The sequence below is a fragment of the Miniopterus natalensis genome, chromosome 8, assembly GCF_054644295.1.
Source record: "Miniopterus natalensis isolate mMinNat1 chromosome 8, mMinNat1.hap1, whole genome shotgun sequence".
Classification (NCBI taxonomy): domain Eukaryota; kingdom Metazoa; phylum Chordata; class Mammalia; order Chiroptera; family Miniopteridae; genus Miniopterus; species Miniopterus natalensis.
Window position 1 is genome coordinate 54,893,773 of NC_142088.1, and position 25,467 is coordinate 54,919,239.

The following is a 25,467-nucleotide window of genomic DNA, read 5'->3' on the forward strand; positions in this document are numbered from 1 at the left end:
AATATGAAATCATTTTCCTAGTCTGAGAGGAGAGGACAACTTTCCAAGTGTTCCATTACAGCTCTCAGACTGAAAATAACTTTTGATGAGACTTTTCCAAATAATTCCCTTTATTTAGACTAGCAAAAGTTTCTTCTAGTTCAACAGGGCTTTCCCAATCATAACATCCTATAATTCATTCTCTAATACATAATATTAATTGCACTTCTTTAATCCTATTGACAGTTCATCATTCTCCCAATTTAAAAAGTGTTCTAATAGAATTTTTTGAATTTGTAATGAGGTCATACTAATAAAGTCTGTTTGCTCTCTTATGCTGTCCTAAGAAAAGAGTGAACCACGCACAGCTGCTTGACACCTAGCAGTGTTCAGTAAGTATAGTTATTACTGGTATTGAGGATCTAAGAGCTGGATAGAGTGATGGAGGGTCGGATTTATACTGGAAAAGCCTTACGATAATCTTCAAATCCTTTGTCTTCTCCCTTCAAAAGCCAAAGCTTTCCCTTCTTTCAGATTGGCATTTCTTAAAATACCCACGACCAAAGGCTTGCATCTAAAGCAATTGAGGATGCTTGTTAAAAGGCAAAAATTCTCCTGACCCAGGTCATCAAGTACTCAAGTCTGCATTTTCTTAAATCCCCCAAGTAGGTCCCCTGTCCATTAAAACTTCCGATCGTACATCCTGCTTTGTACACCTGATTCCCACTCTTTACTCGGTCTACAAAGAGAACATGCATATCCTTGGTAAGCAAAGACTTAAAAATATTTTCAGTTATGATTAAAGATACAGACTTACATTATACAACCATAGTTACAGTCTATGCTTTCAGGAAAATTGTGCGAAATCTCTGGGGACTACTGTTCCTGTAAAAATGCAAGGGGTATAAACACACCTCATTGTTTCTTCAGGTGAAAAATGGGACTATAAAACCCTTTCTCCCATTTTTATTACAATTCCAGAAACCTTACTTAAGGATGCCTTCCAAACAAGAATAACATATGGAAGGTCTTTAAAGTGTCCTGAGCTAACCATGTATGATACAAATAAAACACGGAGGGAAAAAAAAAGTAAAGATAGAATAATTTCTTGTAGAAACCATTAGATTGTTCAAGATTTAGATAAAAGCAATAATATTCTTCAGCTACTGCAGAATTTGAAAGAGTGGTGAGCTCTTATTTTAAGGATTGGTTTTCTGACTACAATTATACTAACTAGAGTCTCTGTCCCAATTCAAACAGCATGCAAACACACGGGTATAATCTCCAGAACTTCCCTAGGTGCCTGCTGAACTGAATGAACTGTAATATTAGTGAAGGGCGTAATGTATGTCAGGGAACCTCCAAAGCAGATAACATGGGAAGAGGTAGAGAAGGAAGATGCCTTCCACTGAAGTCAACGAGTGTCTAATACGTGCAAAGAAAGCATCCTTACGCAGAGAACACGAGAACTGAAGATAGGGGGAAAGCGATCAGATCCTAATCGTGCCCTCACCAGATGCTTTCATGTATTTCAGCACAGCCTTACACATGAGAACCAAGCTCAGAATACCGAACTTCAACAGTTATGGCTGCTGTTTACAGTACAGAAACCATTAAGATAGTGGGGTTTTTGTTTGTTTTTGTTTTTGTTTTTCAGCCCACTTAGAGTTTATTTCGCGTGACCCTCAGCACTCAGAATACTTTCTCGGCGGGGAAAATTATTTGTCTCAGTTCACATCATAAATTATTTTACAAATATAAAACTGTGTTAGAAACACTATTTATAAAAGTCCATATGATTTTTTCACATCGAATAATATCCATTGAAACTGGATTTTGTACACACAGTGTGGGGTTGGCAGTCTTTGTGTTTGTAAGATAGTGTTTAATGGTAGAGTTTGGTTTTGAAAATGCAGTGATACAGCATAAACCATCTTTTCCATAAGGGGACTGATGAAATTGTAGGAGTTGCTCAAAAACACTATTTCTCTAGAAACAAACCACTGGAAGCTTTTACTTTAAAACTGTACCAATTAACACAGCACTAAAAATCATGAAATACTTAGGGATAAATTTCACAAAATATCTGCAAGACCTGTCCACTGGGAAACTTCAAAACCCTCCTACGAGGCAGTAAAGCCTTAAATAAATAAAGATGCCCTGTTCACAGAAGAGAGGAGTCAATATTGCTCAGATGTCGGTTCTCCTGAAATTGATCTAAAGAGTTAATAAAACTTTAATCAAAATCCTGGGGGCTTTTTCTCAGAAACTGACAAGCTGAATCTAAAATTTAGATAGAAATGCGAAAAAAAATTAGAATAGCAAAAATAATTTTGCAGAAGACCGAAGAGTATTCACACTCTTTATTCAAGACAGCAATCAAAACAGTGCTGCTCTGACAACAGAAGAGAAATAAAGATCAGTGGAGCAGAAGAGACAGTAGAAAAATAGGGCCATACACTTTGCTTTTTCAAAGATACAACGGTAGTTCATGAAAAAAGAACAGCCTATCCGACAAATGCCTGAAGCAGCTGGATATACATATGGAGGTGGGAAAAACTGAATCTCCAGCCTTACTTCACCCCTGCGCTAAAATTAACTCAAAATAGACCAGACACTTTAACATAAAAACCAAAACCATGAAATTCCTAGAAGAAAACACAGGAGATAATCTTTGTGACCTGATGCTGGGCAAAGATTTCTTAGGCCACAAAATGCATGAACCACTTAAAAAATAGAAGATAAACTAAATTAGACTTCATCAGAAAAACTTTGTTCTTTGAAAGACGCTGTTATATGAAAAGGCAAGGCACAAAATAGGAGAAAATATTTGCAAAACGTATGTCTGATAAAGACGTGTTTCTGGAAATATATATATTTTAAAACTTCTACAGTTCAATAATAAGACAAACAACTCAACTTTTTGAAATAGGCAAAAGATTTGAACGGATCCTTCAACAAAGATGATACACAGATGACAAACAAGCCCGTAAAAAGCTGCCCGACATCATCAGGGAAACACAAATTACCTCATGTTCACTGTCAGTTCATGAGATTTGCTTAATCTACCATCTTCGTCCAATCCTCCCTCCTTCCCCCAACCCAACACACATCTCAGTTTCCCAGATATGTAAATACTCACCTTCTAAAACATAAAAACAAAAGCAACGTGTGCTAACAACTTGAAAACCTAACTCTGAAACCCAGTTCCAGTTGGATATTTTATGGTTTCCCCTTAGATCTTTCATAATTTGAAATTTAACATAATAAACACCTCTTCTAAGCAGCCTCCTGTCCTTTTTTTCATCTTCAGATCACAAGATTAAACCAACAACAATTTCCATCTGTCACCCACATGGTCAAAATTAGTCCTTAAATCAAGTTCTTAGACGGTACCTGAAAAGGATGGGCTGAGAGGAGGGCGGGAGGAGCTCCTTTGAAAACGGTCGTTGCCGAGGACACCTACCGGCGGCGGCAGCGATGTATCCGCACAAGACCCAGTCTACTGGGAGGGTTTATTTTATAGGGTTTCAGACGGACTAGTGAAGTTATATCTGAAAATATGAGCGCATACATACATCAGCAGCCCAGTGGTTGTGTCTAGTTCTTAGGAAGAGCAGCAGCAGTGGCAATAAGGGTAACAAACAACTATCCACACAAAGAGGGTATTTCTAGTACCTGGAGGTGCGACCGCAAGCCAGGCTCTCATCCAAACAGGTAGTGTCCACCCCCCATGTTAATGGAGATTATCCAGTCTCTGCCCTGTACATGGTTCTTACAAAACCATTTCTTATAAAACACAAACCATAAACACACACACACACATATGTATACACACACATACACACACGCACACACACACATATATATTTTTAATTGACTTCAGAGAGAGGAAGAGAGAGGGAGGGAGAGATAGAAATATCAATGATGACAGAGAGTCACTGATCAGCTGCCTTCTGCATGCCCCCGACTGGGGATTGAGCCCGCAACCCGGGCACGTGCCCTGACCGGGAATCGAACCAGCACCTTTCAGTGCATGGCGACGCCCAACCAACCGAGTCACACCAGCCATGGCTAGCACGTCCCTCTTCACAGTGTGTACTCAAGACATCATTTCATTGAGGACGGGATGGATGAAAAGAGCCCAATCCGATCGTGATCCAGGTCATACACTGGCAATTAAAAAACAAAACCAAAAAACTTTTCCAAACCATCATGGTACATTTTAAAACACAGAGAATTTCAGAAATTTTTAGTACCAGCTCAACCACTTGCTGGATACTTTCCAAACACCTGCCTGACTTCTCTGTTTGTGAAAGTTGAACAAAAACAGCCTTCCACAGCAGACTCTAAGTTAAATGTCCAAGGGTTAAACAACGTAAAGTAGTATTTGTATTACCCAGCAGGAATTCTTGGCTAAAACACCTTAATCAATCACTTAAATTATTTTCTAAAAGACAGTGTCAAAGGTCAACCTCAGTCTATCCAATAGGCATTAAACTGCCAATGTGATTCTTCGTTTCCTGTAATATGTTCCCAAGTTTACAAAAGATGCTCATACAACATAAGGGGGTCATCTGAGCCAGCTTAGGAAGTGCTTTTATTGGGGGGTTGGGGGATCTATAATTCCATGTGTATTGCCAGGCAGGAAGGCAGGCAACGTGATGTTCATCTGGGCAGAAGTACCCTGAAAGCTTCGAATCAGACTCAGCCCCAGGCTTCTTGCTCTGACAGCACTTCCGACAAAGCATCTTTATCAAGCTGACAAAAAGGATTAGTATGGAAAGAAATACTTCCCCCCTTTCTTTACAATACCTTCTCCGCTTTTTCTGCCCGCCCCCTCAATCCATGTGGGATAGGCCAGCCTCTTTTCCTCCGCTATAAAAACTGGATGGCAAAGGGAACCTCTCAAAGAGGTTCAGACTCGATTTTCTGTGACTCCAGAGATATTAAACACGAGACAGCACAACATACTGGGCTGGCATCTGCTTCTCCGGGGATTTAGAATCAAGGAATCAGAGACCCGGGGTGAGTCTTAATGGAAGGGAAACTTTGCTTTCAGGGAGGAAATGGAAAGAAACTCGCCTTCTTTTTAATTTAACAGCAACTAACTCAGTATCTTTCCTCAGATTTGGAGACTTCAAGAGAAGGAAGATGGTCCCTTTAAAATCTCAAGTCAGAAGATAACCCAGAGACAAAATTTTGTGTTTGTTTTTAAGTTTGGCAAAAATACATGTCCTGTAGCCAGTTCCTGCCTGGCACGCTGCTGGATCTTAGGACAAACTGGTACTAGGAAACGTTTAGAGTCCTTTCGCCTCCAAGTGAGTTTTGGGGAAACTCAAATCCATGCCATCTCACTTCACTCTTTGCTTTCCTTTGCCTATAAAACTAATTGCTTATTCAACAAATAAATTAATGAATACATAAGTAAAAAGCAAGTTGTAATACTGAATACAAATGAAGCTATCAAAATTGTTAACCATGGCAGAGACCAGCATTTACTGAACATTTTCTCCTCTCTGTGCACATGCAGCCAGCCCACATTTCTCACCCCCTTTGCAGGTCTAGCCAGGGGGATGACTGCTGGTGGTGCACCCTATTTCCAAGCCTGGCCCCAAAACTCCCCAGGTGCGCACCTGCCTGATCTTTCTTCCTTAGATTGGAGACAACCCCCAGAGCAAGCTGAAGCTGTCTGTTGAAAACAGCCTTACCTGGGTCCCTGACTAAGTCTGTAGAATTTAATCCCCAATGGTCAACACCACCAACATGGATTGTATGTGAACAACAGGCTTATTATGAAAATCATTATACATCTTCGTTTCTGTAGTGTACTGAATGGTGGCCCCCAAAGACAAGTGCCTGTCCTAACCTCCAAACGAGTGAAAGTGACTATATTTGGAAAAAGGGTCTCTGCAGATGCAATGAAGTTAAGGATCTTTTTTTTTTTTCAATTTATCTTTATTGTTAAAAGTATTATAGATGGCTTTTTTTCCCCCATTGACCCTTTCCACCCCACTCCCACCCCACTCCCAGGCCTTCATAGCACTGTTGTCAGATGAGATCATCCTAGACTATCCAGGTGGGACCTAAATCCAATAAGTGACCTACTAAAAGACAAAAGAGAAGAAACAGACATGGGAAGAAAAGGGAAACACCACATGAAGATGGAGGTAAAGACTGAAGTTATGCCCGGCCAGAGTGGCTGAGTTGGTTGGGCATTGTACTGTGCACCGAAAGGTTGCCAGTTCGATTCCTGGTCAGGGCACAGACCTGAGTTGTGGGTTTGATCCCCAGTCAGGGAGCATGCAGAAGGCAACAGATTGATGCCCCTCTACTCAAGGATTAAAAAAAAAAAAAAGACTGGAGTTAGACACCACATGCCAAAAAATGCCTAGAGCAACCAGAAGCTAGAGGCAGGGAATGATTCTCCCCTATAGGCTTTGGAGGAAACATGGCCCAGCCAACAACCTGTTTCCAGACTCCTGGCCTCCAGAACTATCACAGAATACTTTGTTGCTTTAAGCCACAAATTTGTGATAGTATCATGGCAGCCCTGGGCAACTAATACAGCATCTATTTGTTATTCTATTGTTACTCTAACTTATACTGGTAGCTACTAACAGAAAACATATCTACATGTATCAAGTGACTAGATCAAGGTACTTCATACATCTTCAATAGGATACATTCTGGGAACACAAAACTACAAAAAAAAGTATCCTTCACTCAGTAATTTTAGCTATCAATGTTTTAATTAATAAGTACATTGGTATCTTATTTTGAAACTTTTTATATTATAGGAAAAAGACAAATAATTACATTTATATTAGGAATGAAACATTTCAATGTAAAAGAAAATAATTATATAATCAAAATTTTAAGTAAATTAATATTAAAAATTGATTTGTAATTGTCCGTATGAACTCAGTTTTTAGACATATATTTCCGAGGTCAAGATACTTAAACTGAGAAGCAAATTCTCCCAGCAAGCTGAGATGATCTCTAGCTCTCACATACTCATTGCTAATGCCACCCCCCACTAAAAGGAATAGGAACCCTGGAGAAATGTCTTATTCTAGGTCTGGGGCAAGGAAAGTACAAGTTAAGCCTAAGAAATGAGTTTTGCATCATATAAGAAGCTCTCAAGCATTAACAGAGTCACATCAAAAGGACAGAGGAGCCAGCATGAAGGGGTTCCTATACGGCAAAGTACTGACAATGTGAACCTCAAAAATAATATCACATTGATTGAAACACACTGACTCTATGAAAATCCCATGAGTTCATTATGATATTCACAAAAGGAAGCCAGAGAAAACTGATTTGCCACCTTCTGAGGTATCCACTGAACTAATCCTTACTTTGAAAAATGTTAATTGAGGAAAAGAATTCCAGGAATCATTATATTCCAAGACCTGGTTGAAAACTCTAGTTGCTGGTTTAATGTAGAAGGGAAATGAAATAAAATCATCTTAGTGCAACTCCTCATGAAACTGATTCTGCAAAAGATTATCCATTGGTTTTAAACCCACAAGGCACAAGGCCAATAGGTAACTAGATATAGATATGATGCCAAAGTAACATTCCACAGATTTCTTTCGGCTCCAGGGGAAAAACATAATTATACAATGGAGGGACCAGGTTGTGACCAGATCCACTGACCAATATTATCTACTGATGAGACATCAGACATTATCCATCTCCTGTGATATCCTAGACAAAGATGTTCAACATCAACCTATTGCGTTTTCACATCTAAATTCTGGTTAAGAGGAAATTCAGGAGCTCAGACACCTCTAGGAAACAATCAGGTAAATGCAGAAAATAAAACTTCCTACGAGGCAGCTTCTTCTCTTCACTATATGAACATTCTAGATTCAAACGAACTAAAAGAACATAACAGCCAGGTGCCATGTGTGACTGGTGCAAGACCACATTCTCATGTGAACAAACCAGGTGAAAGAACATCATGGAAAACTGGAAAATGTGAACTGGGCAATAAACAATATTATGGAACTATTCATTTTAATTGCAATTACTTCATTTGGATACAAGAGAAAATTCTCATTTGTATAAGATGCGTATTGAATTTTTTTAAACGGTAAACTAGAAGACAAAAAACAAAAAATCTGAAATCCAAAAGAAGGATTACATTGAGGGTGAACGCCCAGTATCAGAACGATAAAAGAAAAACACGATGGGTTTCAAAGACAGAATTTCCAAAGAATTAAACAGATCTCAAAAACCTCGTAATGATTTAAAAATAGCATTTCAACATACCACAGAATTATGGAAATACAGTAAAAATGTAAACAATTTAACATCAAACAACATTAAATATAGTAAAAATATCAGCTAGCCAGAGGACTGACTGAGTAAGGGGGAGAGAGAGGGGGACATGGCTGTCTGGTGACCCAACAGCTGGTAAAGCCAGAACCAAGTGACTGCAGCTAAATGTAGAATCAAAGCCTGGAGCTGGAGGCCAGGGGCTGGAGGCAGATTAAGTCTGGAGTCTGGGAGCCCTGGGAGGGGGGTGGGGAGAGGTGGGGGGCGGGGAGAGGCAAGGGGCAGGGGATTGCTGCATAAGTAGCAAAAGTAGGTTCACAGTTGTGACTACACAAAACAGACTTTATTCTTGTATTTTTATTAATTATTGTCTTCTTTTCCATAGGAACCACTGTAAACCTACTTTTGACCACCCCTATGTATCAGTATCCGGTAATATTTGCTTACCTGGCAGAGAAGAGTTTTAACTAGCTCACAAAAACATGAACATTTGGGGGAGGGAGGAGGAAGAGCAATGCGAGCTCTTTAATTTTTTAGGAAATTTTATTCAAGTGGCAAATTGGCTTCGCTTTTGATACAAGTTAGCCAATAAGTAACTTTCTTATCTTTTGAAAGAAACAGTATTAGGAAATGTAAGTGAAGGGTTTAAAAGAATAATTATATTTTTAATAATTAAATACATTCAAATGGTAAGGGCCAGTTGTGTTGAACAGGAGAGCAACTCTCACTGCAATGAAAAACCTTGGTGTAGTGGAGGATCTCAGTGCCACTGGGCGCTCAGCTCTGCGCAGTGGCCGCAGGGCCTGAGGGCTGAAATTCACCCTCCCTGAAGCGCTCGGCACAGGAAGTTGAGTCAAGGTGGGCATGATTTCCTGCCACCTCTTCACTCTCCCCTTTTTTATTTTGGGTTTTATCTCCTCCCATATAATTCCATACAAGTCAACGAAGCGAAGTGGGAGATCCCATCTCTCACTAAGGTTACAATGCAAAACAATAGCCAGCCATTAGGGGGCAAGATCAAGCCATGCCAAACCACCCCCCAAAATAAATCTCAGCATCAGTACCCCGCAAAGCCACAGGGAAGCTTTCTAACCCAGCTCAGGTGTGTTACAACCATTTCGGGGCTGGATTTTACACTCATGCAATCTGCACCCATAGGCATTAGTCATCTAAAATGTCCTGAATTTAGGACTAACCACTTCCACGTCATCATTCAGCGGAGGCACAGTTATGAACCAATCCACTCCCCCCAACCCTTGCGCCCAACCAATAACCCCGGAGAAGCCACAGGATGAAGCCTCAGTGATTGCCTCTTGCCTACTACAATTTTTGTTTCAATGGATCATTTCCAGGTCCCAGAGTAACAGGAAATAACTGAAAGGGTTTATGATTAGAGTTTGGAAATAAGTGTCCTGATCTCACTAGCCAGGGTGGCCTTGGTGCTGCGGCCCAGTCCTTTATGCTCTTGAGCCTCAGTTTCATCACCACATAATTAAGGGAATGAGTGAACAGGGAGGAAAGGCAAAAGGACTTACCCTTTACTTCATATGCTCTAATATCGTCTTTCTTTTTGACGAGCATGTGTTAACTATTCAAGTAGACAAATAGAGAGTGGAGCCCTGGACACTGTGGCTCAGATAGGTTGAGTGTCCTTCATCCCATGCACTGAGAGGTCGCAGGTTCGACTCTCGGTCAGAGCACATGTCCAGGTTTTGGGCTCGATTCCCCAGTAGGGGGCGTGCAAGAGGCAGCCAATTGATGTTCTGCTCTCACATGGACGTTTCTCTCTCTCCCTCTCCCTTCCTCTATCTCTAAAAAATAAAAAATATCTTTAAAAACGAAAATAAGAGTGGCCTGAAATACTCTACCTAAGATAATAATCTGTAAATTCATCCAGGATCTCTGAAGCTCCCTAAGTGCAGCTTTCACCTTAAACTAATGGGAAACAGCCAAGACTCCAAAGCCAAACAGTGCAGCACAGTCTGTGTTTAGGGAGCACCACAAATTGAGGCAGGAGTGAGAGCAACTATATATCACTGACTATATATGTACAAAGAGCAAGGAGAGAGCCCTCTTATTGCTATGCAGCTGGGGGGTTTCATTTGCAACTGTCAAAGGAATTCGACATTTCCAGCTTTTTACTCTCACACTACCATCTCATGCTATTATAAAACCTGCCTCAGTGCCCACACAGAGTATTCGAATTAATGTCCTCATGAGAACTCGGCCCACTTACTACAGAGCAGAAGTAAACTCTCTGGGATGCACCTCACATCACCCAAAATCCAACCGGGAAGCCTCTCTTTCCATGGCTTCTGTAGCCCCATTCAGACCGGAGTGAGAGACAGTTCTCCCCCGTTACTTTAACTTAGGAGGCCCTCTAGGAGCTCAGGTCATCCTTACATTTACGCAATAATCCAGGAAAGGACTAAGGGTCATTGTTGGAATGTTCTTACTACAGAAAGCTCTTTGGGATTTAATCACTTAAAAATATTCCGTGCCTGCCCTAGTCAGTTTTTCTCAGTGGTTAGAGCACTGGCCCTCGGACTAAAGGGTGCCGGGTTCGAATCTGACCAAGGGCACGTACCTCGGTTGCAGGCTCAATCAGGGAGGCAACCAATTGATGTCTCTCTCTCACATTTCTCTCTCTCTTTCTCTCCCCCTCCCTTCCATTCTCTGAAAAGCAATGGAAAAAACATCCTCAGGTAAGGATTAAAAATAAATACATGCATACATACACACATACATAAATAAAAAAAATATTTCGCTCCCTAGAATCAGCCAAAGAACTGGATTTTCCATTCACCATGGGTAGGTGGAGACATAGCTTCACAGCACAAATGCCCATACAGACTCTTCATGTTGACATCAGGCCCCCTTCCCTCATTAAAGGAGTTTCCAGAATTGAGCAGCAAAGCTTAGTTCCACTTTCCACAAGCAAATTATACCAACGGGGGGAAGAAGGTGAAAAGGGAATGACCTCAGTCTCGGTTTTCCCCATGTGTCAAACGGAGATACTAATAAGTGCCTTATTGGTATCCTTTGAAGACTAAACAACAAAGCTCTTGTTAAGAAAATATGCTTTCTAAATGCTGGGTACTGGCAACAACAATAATAATTATTATTTCGCTATTAACAAATCACCCATGACACCTCAGAACTGATGGAGCCACTTCAGCTTGGAACTGTCAGCTTGTATTGAAGGGACTGCCAAAAAGGAACAAAGTAGCTAAAGTCTCCATGTCCTGGCTTATTAACATTTAAGGCAATAACAACCTGAACTTCGAGGAGTTGAAAATCAGACAAATAATCAGATAACTGACTTGCTCCTCTCTGAGCCTCAAGATGCCCTAGATTCCACCATCAACCCTATGAAGCAGTTTCGGTCTGAGAGAAGAGTACAGCTGTTAGAAATCTTCCATCAGCCGCAGCCTTTCCTTTCTGGCAAAATGGAGATACAAAAATTAATTCATTCACACTAGAAAGGAGCAGGGCAGACTGAGCTGGCCATGAATATTCCTGCCCTGAGGAAGGAAGGATGGCTCAGCCCTTCCTCACAGCACTAATTTAATGGCCACAGAGGAAGCTCCCCTTCTCCCGGGCTCCCCCTCCTCTGTCGCAATTTAGGCTACTATAGAATGTTTCACCCCCTTGGACTTCCCTCACTTGTGCAATTACCTTTCCTATATTTTAATTATCCCTGTTATATTTGTTCACTGTCATAAAATCATTTTTGCTCACAATAATAGGTTTAGATAATACTCACTAAAAATTAAGTCTTGAGGAAGGCGATTCTAAGTGTCAGCAAAAATTTTAATCTTTCAGATCATGGTCATATAAGCAAGATGCTTCCTCTTCAGTTTCTATTCATTCTTGCTGCTCACATGTAGGGTGGAAAAGCCAGGAGGAGTGCTACCATCATTTCATTACTGTTTTAGGTTGTGGCTTAGGTCAAACAACACACAATGAATGTTTCTATATGAACTGCAGGCATCTATTTCTTAGGAAACATGGAAAAATCCCCTAAGAAAACCCCTCTGCTCCATGACACACTTTATCCTACAGTGGAGGCCCAAAGGAGCTCTGGTAAGAGGAGTTACAACACTCCCCAGAAACTTCCAGGGTGGCATGAGGTAAGGGACTCAAGTACCCTGAAGCTCATGGCACAAAAACAAAGAGCTAATAATATATAACATACAGAGCCAATTCTTTACCTTCAGGGAGTAACTTTTCTAAGTTTTAAAACAACTAGCTTGTACCTCGCCCTGGAATAAAGTTCCCCAAAAATCACTACCAATGATAACAGAGTACTACATAGTATTCACAAGTACAAGGTTGAGACATACATACTGACAAATGTATCAAGATGCAGAAGAGTGTGTGTTCATATATTTGTTTGTTTTTAAATAACAAAAACATTAACAAAAAAACTGGAAGGAAGCTTCAAAGTCTTACCAGTGGACCTCTAAGGTGTACAATTAAGAGGGTAGAAAGAAAAGGGAGAGCTCTACTTTTTCTCTTATATCCCTCTGAAGAGTCTGAATTTGTTATGGGTTAATGATAAAATAAAAAGAATTGCTGAAAACTGAAAATTTTTTTTATCAGCCTAAGCAAAGCCTCTTTATAAACAATTCACCTTCTTGCATGAATGTACATCAATATGCATGACTGGGAAAGCCACCTAAATTAGAGGACCTGCATTATTCAAGAAGCATAAACTGCTATGTAAGGTAAACAGAAAAGCAGATCATCTGGTTGGTTTGCCAACTTGATCAGATCTCCCAGAAAACATAATACAAAAAGTCTGGAAATAAAGGAGAGACTCAAAATCATGCAAGAATAAAAGGAGTCATTTTCTAACAGTTCATTCGACCCTAAGACACAGGAAGGCAGAGTCCCAAGACAGAAACCCATGCAGCTCCTGGAAAAAGGTCGAATACGTTTAGAGAGGAAGTCTCCTTTTTCACTGTTTCTTAATAAAAGCACAATGTTTCTTACCTGATCACAAATCAGCTCCCACTTTTTCTCGCTGTCGTATTGCCGCAGTAACCGGGCTTTGTCAGGCGGCAGGTTCATAGCATTCTGGAAAAAAGGGGGAAAAGACACGTCACATTCCACAACAGACTGCTCATGGATAACTCATGGCCAGACCAAGCAACAGTACTGTGGTTCTTGTATGACTTCTTTTCAATTTCTAGCATCTCATTACACAGAAACAACACCCTGAAGAAGTCATTTAAACATCAAGTCAGTTCCATGGAAGGAGAAAGACTCTAAAGTCCTATGCTGGGACGTTAAGGTAGTCTGCTTTGAACTACAGACCCGCACTTGCATTCTTTCTTTATTAATAGCGATTCCCACTCTTCTTAACAGAAGGTCAGGAATTGTTGGGAAGGTATTGCCCCAATTTCTTTTTAAAGCACTACAGCCCCACCAGACACAGAACAGAAAACACCAAGGGAAAACTCAATGACCAGAACCAGTGATAGATAGCATCAACTTTTTCACTCGCTTTGACACACACCTATGAGTAAAAGAACAGGTTGCTTTTCTAATTAATTTTTTTTATATAAGAGAAAGTTTAGTTAGAAAGTAGAAGGTAAAGGTAACACACCTAGAGGGGAAGACGACTGGAAGAGGAAAGGAGTTGAGGTTTGTTGTGTTTTTTTATTGATTTGAGAGAGAGGAAGGGAGAGGGAGAGGGAGAGAGAAACATCAATGATGAGAGAGTCATTGACCGGCTGCCTCCTGCACGCCCCCTGATGGGGATCGAGCCCGCAACCCAGGCATGTGCCCTGACCAGGAATCAAACCTCGATCTCCTGGAACATAGGTTGATGCTCAACCGCTGAGACACACCAGCCGGGCTATTGTGGGTTTTTTTTAATGAAACAATGCCACTGGTTTTTGTAATCTCTATGAGATGACAGCAAATGTCAACATTATGCCGGACACAGGTTAACATTAGCAACCACAATTCTCAGTTGAGCTTTTTTAGTTTATGAAGCTGAACTTGCCGTGAGAAAATGATCACGAGCTAAACGTCTAGACATCAATACTCATATATGGGCCCCTTTTGTCAATACAGCACACCTTCTGTAGTGTTAGTGCATTCACGAGTTATTAGTCTACTGGCCAAATAACCAATCATACACATTATCAAGACCCTTGGCTTGGGTTTGAGGTGAGATCTTTAGCTATAGAACATGGCAGAGTGAGAGTGTCCCAGAAGGGATTCCTACCTGATCCCTTGGCCTCGCTAAAGTTCCCACACTCTAAACTAAGTAGTCAATTAATGCCTCACATCTATTAACTGTCCTGTCTATCCCCTTGTGTCAATACCCTAGATCATACCTATCCCATAGTAAACAATATAGCTCCTAACCTGGGTCAGTATTCAAAGTAGACAAATAAGCCTTGAATTTTTTTTTTTTAAGAGATTTTTATTTTTTTATTTGTTGATTTTTAGAGAGTAATGAGGGAGGGGGTAGGGGTAGGGGAAGGAGAAGGGGGAGAGGGGGAGGGAGATCAATTGATTGTTCTATTTATTTATGCATTCATTGGTTGCTTCTTATATGTGCTCTGACCAGGGACTGAACCTGCAACCTTGGTGTTTAGGGATGACACTCTAACCAAGTCAGCTACCCAGCCAGGGCTAGGCCTTGAACTTTTAATGCTCAAGCCCCTTGCTCTCTGCATGGCTTGGCTTATTGAGAAACAATTCACCTTGCCACGGTACTGTCTCATGTCCTCCAGTGAAACACATTTAATAGAGGCAAGGGTCAGTGAGTTATTCTAACTTAATAGAGACAAAGAATTAACCTTGGATGATTTTGATAGATATAACCCAAGCATTTCCCCTTGGATGATATAACCTAGCATCATTAGAATGCCTAAGTAGGTGGTAAATATACCCCACTTACTAATTTGAATCTAACCCATTTGAATCTAATAAACTGTCTTCAGAATATTAGATTTTTAAATATTTTAAAAGCTGACAACATAATTAGAAGAGCTTTGGACTCCAGAGTTTTCTATGGCACTGCCAAGGCTTCTCCATGGGAATACTAAAATAGGAAAAATATTTTCATATGGCCCATCTCCACAGAATGTCTACTTGAACTAGAATGAAAAATACCTACTTGTATTTGTTTTTTGAATTTTACAATATTAAAAAAACACAAACAAAAATACTCCTGGAATAAGGCAAAGGAGAATTTCATGAGTATCTTTCTGAGGGAGCCCAATGTTATTGGCCATTAAATCACCACTCCATCATAGTTTATTTGCACCCTAGAGATGGATTACTTCCTCTTAAACTGATTTTGACCTCATGTGAATGCCCCTGGGTATGATTATGCAATTAAATAAGAACAATAATTTTATGAGATACATTATATGAGTTTTACTCGGAGTTCTTACTAATCTCTTGCGATATAAAGGGGATAAGAAAAGGAATGTCTCAACTACAAGGTGCCAAGCACTGTATGAGGTACTTTGCATACACAATCTCATGTAATCTTCATAACAAGCCCATGGGGTAGATATAATTTTCCCCATTTTACACACAGGGAGAACTTGGTTAACTTGCTCAAGATTAGACAGCTTGACAGGAGCAAAAATAGGACCTAAACTTAGTCTGCTAGACTAGCAAAGACAAGCACTGAAAATGCCACCCAAATTTTTCTTTTTTTCAGAAATACAAGGTAGCAAATAACTGATTTTCTGTTAGGTCTCTACTCAACACTCGTAGGGAAGCCGTGTGCAAACCCTGCTACAGGAATTAGATGCGGGCCCCCTTGTCACTGCAGAGAAAGCTGAGACTCCCCTCTCTAGGTCTACTTTTATTTCAATGAAAGTCTTTCATTCAACCAATGTTTATGAAGCGCCCCTTGCAGAGCACCGTGGGGAACCACGCAGGCGTGGTCCCCATGGGGCATCATGATACCACGGGGAGATACAGGGGAACCAGATGAATCTTCTCAAACTCAGATAAGTCTTGATAAAGATCATCAGGGGACAACTTTTGATGGGACGACGTGGAAGACCTCTCAGGAAATAGTAACAACGAAGAGGAGCCCTGAAAAGGAGGAGTGAGCCAGGGGACACACGGACGACAGCATCCTGGGCAACGGCAAAGATGCTGAGGCAGGAAACAGCCGGGCACATCCAAGGGCTGAGGGTAGGTGTGGCTGGAGAGAAAGTGGGAGAGGGAATGGCGAAAAGAGAGGCTGTATCATGCCCAGCCTTGGAGGCGAAGATAAGTCCCTTTTATTTTATCTAAAGTACAGTGGGAAGCCACTGGAGGCCTGTAAGCATGAGCTGACATCAAGTTACGCTTTACAAAGATTACTGTAGCTGCCACGTGGAGAATGGATTAGAAACAGCAAACGTGGAAGCGGGGAGGCCACTTCGGAGGCCAGGGCGGTCGTTCCAATGAAGGATGATGGCTGATGGCACACGAAATGAAGTGAGGCAGATGGATGTCGGAAAACTAAGTGCAACTGAGTGGTGAGACTTAAGGGCTGAGGAAGGGTGTCAAGAATTAACACCTCGCTCCTACCTTGAGCCACGAGGTAAACGGCGATCCCTTTAGTGAAAGCAGCGCACAGCAAAAGGCGGCAGAGACCTGGAGCAGGTGGGGAGGTCAGGGCTTATAAACGGTCCCGGGTGGCTCTGAGATGGCCGAGACACCCCACGGAGCAGGCAAGCAGGTGGGCAGACACACGAATGAGAAGAGTCTGAAGAGGTCTGGGGGCCTGACGACCAGTATTGTTGGGGGAAGTTGCTCAGCATCAGTACACCGAAACGAATACTGCACTTGGTAAGCATTCATCTAAAATAGCCCTTCCACGGGTCAAGCCTCTGAGCTGTTCAGGCATACAGCGCACAGCTTAATAATTCTACAGGGACCGAGAAGCAGCGGCTCTATTCAAAATCAGACGCTCCGCAGAGGCCTGGCTAAAGTTCAGGGATGTTGTGATTAGCTGGTAACGCCTGCCCTTAACCTTTCTCAGCGTGAACTCATTTCTTTTGTGCTGTGTAGGGCAGGACTCCGGAGTCCAAGCTAAATGTTTGTGCAGGTAATTCATAAGAGTCCAAGCTATTTTCTGAGGAAAACATGGGCTCTGTCTCTCGGTCCCTATGCTGTACAAAACTAAATTGCTCTTCTATTTGGCTGAAAATGTAAATCGATGTCCAAGTTTTCTAACAGTGATAACTCTACCTCACCCACACTTGGTGATATCTGTGAATTAGGGCTCTCCTTTCCTTTCATCCATCAATTCAACCACTATTTACTGGGCTTTGACCACGTGCCAGAATTTCTGAAGGCACCGGAGAGACTTTAATCATGAAGTTGCTGCACTCGAGTACATGCCAAAGGTCCACAGAAGACATGTTATTTGAGTTGAGAAGTTTAGTCATGTTAATTATCTATGTCTAGGTTGTACAAGTTCCTGGCTAAAATAAATTAGACCACCCAAGAGCATTCTCTCTGTAAGGAATGTCCTTTTACTTCCTTTCAACCTGGCAAACTTTTAAGAATCAACTCAAATGTCATTTATCATTAGAACCTTCCCCAGCTGCTCCAATGGCACTGTCCACATCTCTGTTACAGCGCCTTGTACACTGTACCCGAATAATCCACTTACCCATCCAAATTCCCCACTCAGCTAAGTAGTTCAAGGACAACTTCTCTGTTCATCTCCAATGTCTGGCAGAGTATTTGGCAAACAGTAGACACTATGCAGGTTGCTGAATAAGTAAAAAAACTAACTAACTGTCCTACTCTGTAGTCTAAAAATATCTTCATTGATTTAGCATTTATGTTTCAGCTATTAACAAGTCTATACACTAAAGAGTGTTTGTTTCTTAGGAAACTTCAGTCATCGATAATGTCTGTTCCTCATTAGTAATTATCTCCCAAACACGAATTCATGGGGGAAAAGCTTCAAGGTCAATTCTAGCAACATTTCCCTCAAGAACGATGTGTTAGGCGTTCTTCTGCCACAAATAAGTCATGGAACCTGAACTTTGTTTTGTTTTTGTTGCCAATAAATTCAAATTGGTATCAATGACAACAGTTGATCTACCCAAAATGGTAGTTACATTTATGGTCCATATTCTGGTTTTATTCTTAACTACACTATTGTACATTGTTTTGAAATGCAATTTCCATCCCAGGGCCTTTTGAAAATAGAAGGCAAATAGTGATGAAGTTTCTGGGTACTCGATGGAGAAATTAATTATGGTTAAAAAGAGTCTATGGTAGTCTATACATCTGAATTTATACTTACATGTAATTATCATATACAACACAGAGCAGAATGAAAGTACCCAAATCACTCAGAACCAAATAAACCCATGTCCTAGGAATAGTTTTCTGATACCAGCTCTTGTCCTGGGTGCACGGGAGGAAAACCTGTACAACTTTCTTCTCCCCTGATGTCCTCAAGGCTCAGGTTGGAAAACCCACAGTGATACGCAGACACAGGGCAGTGAAAGTGAATCGGACCCAAGCACTCCTTATGTAATATAGCACCTTTGTTCTCGTAAACTCTAAATTAAAACTTCCAAGTATTAAGTCACCAGATTCAACAACAGAAACTCTTCTACTACATGATCACCTGCCTAGAAAGAAGGAAGGGCGTAGACTTGATGAGCAGTGTTGGTTCTGGAAGCAGGCAAAAGGCCTGTCATAAGAGAAACAGCTTAGACGATCTTTTAGTTCGAAAATGGTAAAAGAGCCGTTACTTTTTTTTAGATTTGTGGTTTTAAAAAACCACATATAATATAAAATGTGCTATTTTAACCATGTTTAAGCGTACAGTTTAGTAGTGTTAACTATATTCACAATATTGTATAACATATCTCTAGAAACTCTTTCATCTTGCAAAACTGAAACTCTACCCAAACAACTCATTTCTCCCTCCCGGGAGCCATGATTTTTTGCTACAAAAAAACCCACAACGAAATGTGATGGTTGCAACAGGATGCTTGGGCAGCACAGCAAGGAATGGGATCTAGTCAGGCCGCATGGGGCAGGGATTCACTAGTTAGGCTCTGGATTTGGACTGGATGGATTCCAGCCCTGATCTACCCAGTATTATTGGTGCTCTTGGACCACAAAACTTGAATCAAAAAGCAAACTAAAATAAACAGTCCAGAGCTGAAAAAGCCAGTACATATATTTCAAACTTGAAGGTCAGAATCAAAGCTAAGGATCAAAAACAACAAGATGTAGCATTTATTGATGGCCTGGTGTCTCAGGCACTTAGGCTCTGGGCACACACTATCCAATTTATTTTGCTTTATAATCCTGACAAGTAGGTATTATCTTCTCCATTTAACAGAGAAGGAAACTGACAAGGAGGTTAAGTAGCTCTTCCATGCATGAGATTGGTGCAAAGCCAGGACTCAAGAGAGGTCTGAATGATCAAGCTCTTTCCATGACACTTAAGCTACAGTGTTTCTAAAATATGACTCGCCCATGAGCAAAGCAATCCAACAATTCTACTTGAATAACAGAAGACATAATCATTAGCATGCAAGACTAAAGTGAAAATGCACAGGATTATTTAAGCTATTGATATTTTCAGGCAAAATAATGGCGTTTTAACAGTAATCTTCAATATCTTTAAAAATATGAACTAGAACCCAAAAATAAGTTACTGGATCAAATCTATAGATAGCTAGATACTCTCAATTTAACAAACGTTTAATAAATCCCAATTTTAAAAAACAAAACAAATAAAGGTGGAGACACAAACATGAGGTAAACTCAGAAGATAAGCACACCAACGCAAAACAGAACCTGTTAGGTAATGTAGTCAAACCTCAGAGAAGTGGCTATTTCCCTTATGCTATGGACTGGGCTTAGAGGTGTGTGGAGGTGCTCAAGAATAGCATTTAATGGCACAATATGATTTTTAATATTTGGGTTCTGGAGATGGGCCACCCGGGTGCAATCCTGCCTCTACCCACTCCTTAATAGTAAAATCTTGGGTAAATTATTTAAACTAAATCTGATTCCCCACATGGAAAACAGAGATGATAGTTGTGATAATGCAGAAGGATTATCATGGTAAAAATGATTCTACCTGCCTCATAGAGTCTGAGAACAATTAACTTGGATAATGCACGTAGTTGGCACAAAGCGAGTACGTGGAACACACTCAACATTTTAAATCATAATATTCTCATTATTTTAGATGAAGGGAAAGCGTGAACATATGGGTATAAGAGAAGGCAAAGGACTGTAAGCTACACAGAATAAACCAGGGAGTAGGAGTAGGTAGTGTGAGACCAAGTCAGAAAGGCAGGACCTTGGACACCAGACCATAGAATTTTAAAATTACTTGACAGGCAGTGGGAAGTCATCAGCCAAGGAAATGTCTAGAAAAAGCAAGCCTTACAGGTCCCTCAAACCACAATAGGAAAAGGTTTTCTCCTCTGTTAAATCTTCCCATGTTGCCATTTTTTCCTTATACCATCACTGGGACATCACTGAGTCACTTGATAATGAATAATGTACCAATTCTCCATTTCACTTTAAAATGGCAACATCTGCCTGGCCAGCGTGGCTCAGCGGTTGAGCATCCATCTACAGTCCAGGAGATCGGGGTTCGATTCCTGGGCAGGGCACATGCCCGGGTTCTGGGCTCGATCTCCAGTAGGGGGCGTGCAGGAGGCAGCCGATTAATGACTCATCACTGATGTTTCTCTCTCTCTCTCCCTCTCTCTGAAATCAATAAAGACTTTTTTTTTTAATTGCAACACCTAAATTGCAGGAAGGTGGTTGCAAATTCAACATAGGACCCACCCCTCTGTTCAACTAAGCCATTTCCTTCCATAATTTATATTCTTGTTCCAAGCAACTACCTGACATCCTAAATTTTAATATCCTCCTAGCCTAGAAGATGCTGCTAAAGTATATTCATCTTCTTTCCTGGCATGGGACTCAGGCAGCCAGCCAAATACTTCCCCAAATTGAATCACCAGTCAGTCACCTTTCATTGTCACTGTTATTTTTATTTAATCATTGAGGGCATTAACATCATTCACTGTAGCCAGCGGAGCCCACAACAGGAGACATCCGCCTGCTCCCTGATCGAGTTACATCTTCACAATGAAATCTGACTGGAAAGCTGTCTTTTATGGGGAACCTATGAGAATGAGACATATCTCCAATCTTCCATTCACAATTTTAGTTACACCCTGTTTTCTTGGCAGGCTTTCTTTAGGGACTGAACTAAATATAAACGACTCTTCCATACCTTTAATATTCAAAAAGTACAGAGCTGGAAGAGAAGGTTGTGACATTTTAGTCCTATTTTGTCTTTTATAGGTGATCAAACAGACTCAAAAAGCTGAAGGCAATGTTCACATTCATATAACTGGTTATCAGTGGTAGAACAAAGAATCTAGGCCAACATGTCTACAAATCTTTTTCCAATATCATGAAAGAAGGTCCACTTACATATGTTGTGTGTATGTGCATGAGCATGTGTGAACACACATGCATATATACTTGGGAAAATCAAATCAGATAATACACAGTCCTGCACCCAGTAGCATTCTATACTTGTTAGATATTGTTACTCATATTATCCTCATTTTAAGGAAAATATGAATTACTATTATGATGTTCTCCTACTTTAGGAAGCCTCCATCATTTCCTATGCAAGTTTTCTTACACCATAAAAAAAAGTACCAGCACTTGCCAATGTCCCCATCATTCCTCCTCAATTTGGGTCTTTATAGTCGTAAAACAATTCATTTTATTTGTGAGGTTATGACTTTAGAAAATTATACATTTGTTTTTACCAATAAACACAAACTAAACAAAAAACTTACCAAAGTCTCATGTAAATTATCTATAGGTTTAAGTTAGTCACATTTTCGCTACCCTTTCCAAATGGGAATAAGCAGGTATTGATTTTATATCCATATATTTATGTTTATATTATATATACCTATGCTTATATTACTTCCATTTATTGCAAGGCCAGAATATCATCAACATGCAAGGCTAGGTGGGATAGCCCATGGTATCTACAGAACAGAAGGTCACAGCTATAGCAATTCAGGTCAAGTTTCCCCGCAGCCCATCTTTTTACTACTCCCCATATCACAATCTTAAGTGATTCAATACCCACTAGATGCCAAAACCTCACATCCTCTAGAGTCTGGCCATGATGCCAACTCCTGAAATACAGATTCTTATCATATCCAAACCCAAAGGGAATAATGGAAAGAAACAGTCATTCAATTTCTTTCAAACCTTCTATCTGATTGTCATTAGAGGCGTGATGCCTGATTCCTTGACATGTCCTGGAACTCAGACAGTTCTTCACCAACCGTCTGCCAACTGCTGTGCCAAGAGCTGCGCCTCCTCCCTGCATACATTTGTACACGGCAATGGGGCAGTTACACATAAGGCCTCACAAGATGCTAGAAAACTGCTTTATAGGCAACTATTTGACAATATAACAGCAAATCTATAGCTCCTCATTTGTCAATAGCTGCAACCTCAAGGGCAGACTTGCTGTCATAGGCAGATAACTGCCCCAAAGATGTTCTCATCCTAAGCCCAAGAACCTGGGAATTTGTTTCCTTGCATATTAAGAAGTGATGTGTAGAGATGATTAAGAATATTGAGATTGGGAGATTATCCTAGACTACCTGGGTGGGACCAATGTGATCACACTGCCCTTAAACGTGGAAGAATAATTTTAAAAACTGAAAATACATGCTGCTGAGGATGGGGAGAACTCAGGACCTTGTACATTCCTGTTGGGAAGGTAAAATGGTGCAGCCACTGTGGAAAACAGATTAGAGGCTGTCAGTGGCTGGGGGCAGGGAGGGGGATGGGGATTACTGCTTAATGGAGACAGAGTTTCTATTTGGGGTGATGAAGAATTTTGAAACTAGGTAGTGATGATAGTTGAATGGCACTGTGAATTTACTTAGTGCAGCTTAATTGTACACTTAAAAATGATTAAAATGGTAAACTTCCTATTATGAATACTACAATAAAAAAATAGTTTTAAAAAAATGAGAGAAGGCAGAAGAGAGTCAGAAGGAAGAAGTCAGAGTGATACAGTGTGAGAAGGGCTTCCCTAGCCAGTACTGGCTTCAACGATGGAGGAAAGGGGCCATGAGCCAAGGAGTAAGGCAGCCTCTAAAAACTGAAAAGGCAAAGAACTGGAGCCTCCCCTCGAGCTTTTAGAAATGGAGCCCTGCTGAGACCTTGATTTTCGCTTAGTAAGGTCAGTGCCAGACTTCTACCCTACAAAACTCTAAGATAATTAAATAGAGCTGTTTTAAACCACAAAGTTCATGGTAATTTATTACAGAAGCAATAGAAAACTAATACTCTGACAATGTTTGGCTCCCCCACATGGCTTCCCTCTTTCCACACCACTGAAGTCCAAAATCTCCATATGCACTCCTCACTGCCAAGGAGCAGAGGCATGGCTTCCCTTTTACTATATGCTGCACATTCAAATTGATCAAAGCCAGCACCTAACTTAATTACAGTAGGAAATGGAAAACCTTGGGAGGCTAGATGATGTCCTAAGATTAAATTACTAAAAATAAAACCACCAGCTCATGAAGAAGACATATTATGAAATAAAACTCTATACCATCCACACAAACACAATGATGCTGGCACAATTTAGGTCTCACTGCATGTTTATTAGTCTTGATGGACTCTGTTTCAAGAGATCCAGAGTATCTCTACAGACAAGCCCAGACAAGACAGGCAGGAAAATCGGGAAGTCTTGCATGGCAGGCCTTCTGCTGACGGGTGACAAGTCTTCACTGTTCAGCTTCTGGTTTTTCCTCCATTAGCCTGCTACTGATTAGCTTTCTGGTCCTTTTGCCTCTATAGTCATGGACAAGACCATCGAGTAAACTTTTGTATCTATGTATACAACATCCTCGGATTAAAAGCACTACTTTATACTTAATTATATATCAGTTAATTTTAAAAAGCTATTAAAAAACAAAATGAAAGAACATAAAACCTGAATAAGCAACTTGAAGGCTTTAATAACTAATTCAAATAATTCGTGTGCAAAAAAAAAACCACGCCCTTTTCATTTTTTATTATCGTTTGAATGCCCTTATTTACTATTAAAATGTCTTTCTGATTTTAAAGTTTAAAAAAATGCACTACTTTAATGCCACTGGCATTTGTGGTCAATACCAACCGTCAACAAGTTAATTCAAATACTATGTCAGAGAGAACATTTTTATATTAAATTTTTTTAAAGCGCTTAACTCTTAAGAGGTCATAAAAACTGAAGAATTCCCCAAATTAAGAACAAAAGGATTCAACAACTTTAAAATCTTTTCGAGGGGACTACTGATCACATTCTATTTTACCAATTTATCTTTCTGTCCTTATGACACTGCAAGTCCCTGGAGGAAGGTCCCCCCTGTATAGCCCAGCCTCTAGCAAAGAGCCTCGCACTCAGGTGGTGCATAATAATTGTGTGCTGAATTCTGCTCAGCCACACAAGTTATATTTTTTAACAAATTAAAGACCCCCCCCGAGATCTTTTATCTTTTTCTAGATAAATAAATAATCAGGGCCACAAGAGAAGTATCATATTAAGCCATCATCTATTTGTATATTAAATATTAGACGAATGCTACTAACAGTGTCTATTTCAATCTGCAAGGAAAATATAAACATATTTATATCAGTATATGTAAGTATAAATACACATATTTAAAAGGTCCTGAATGTCCTTTCTCCTCTCATCCTCTAGCTCGCACCTGACCTGCCTCCCTACAGTCCCCACTCCACCCGCCTCCACCGCCTGGGTCCCGCGTCCTCCATATACCGCGCTTAGAGTCGCCTTTCTCTGTGTTATCTCCAACAGCACTTGTTTTGGGGACCAAACATGATCATGTGTGTTGTTCTACCACTCACACAAGTTAAGTAAAAAACTCCCACGATACCAGCAAAACCAAGACCAAAGCCTTCCGGTGTTTGGTACGTGGCAATCTAGATTTTATACATGCAACACAAAACAACACTGACCGATAAACTATGTATCAAACAGCTGGACCACAGCACCTATTACATACCTGAACCCTCAGACACCATGGTAAGAGGTATCTCTTGTTTGAGGTGCAGGTTTTGGATCTTGTTTTTTCTATCTAGGAGAGCATTACAGTTCCTGGG

At 40.5% G+C, this 25,467-nt stretch overlaps 1 protein-coding gene across 6 annotated transcripts in view; it reads right to left on the minus strand.

The window, feature by feature from the left end:
* FMNL2 (formin like 2) overlaps positions 1 to 25,467 on the minus strand; it is a 275,860-nt gene that overhangs the window by 106,579 nt on the left and 143,814 nt on the right. For all 6 annotated transcript variants that reach the window (XM_087819849.1, XM_087819846.1, XM_087819848.1 and 3 more), the window contains exon 2: positions 13,264 to 13,347. In XM_087819849.1, the coding sequence (XP_087675975.1) occupies positions 13,264 to 13,347 (84 nt within the window). The remainder of the gene's footprint in view (positions 1 to 13,263; positions 13,348 to 25,467) is intronic.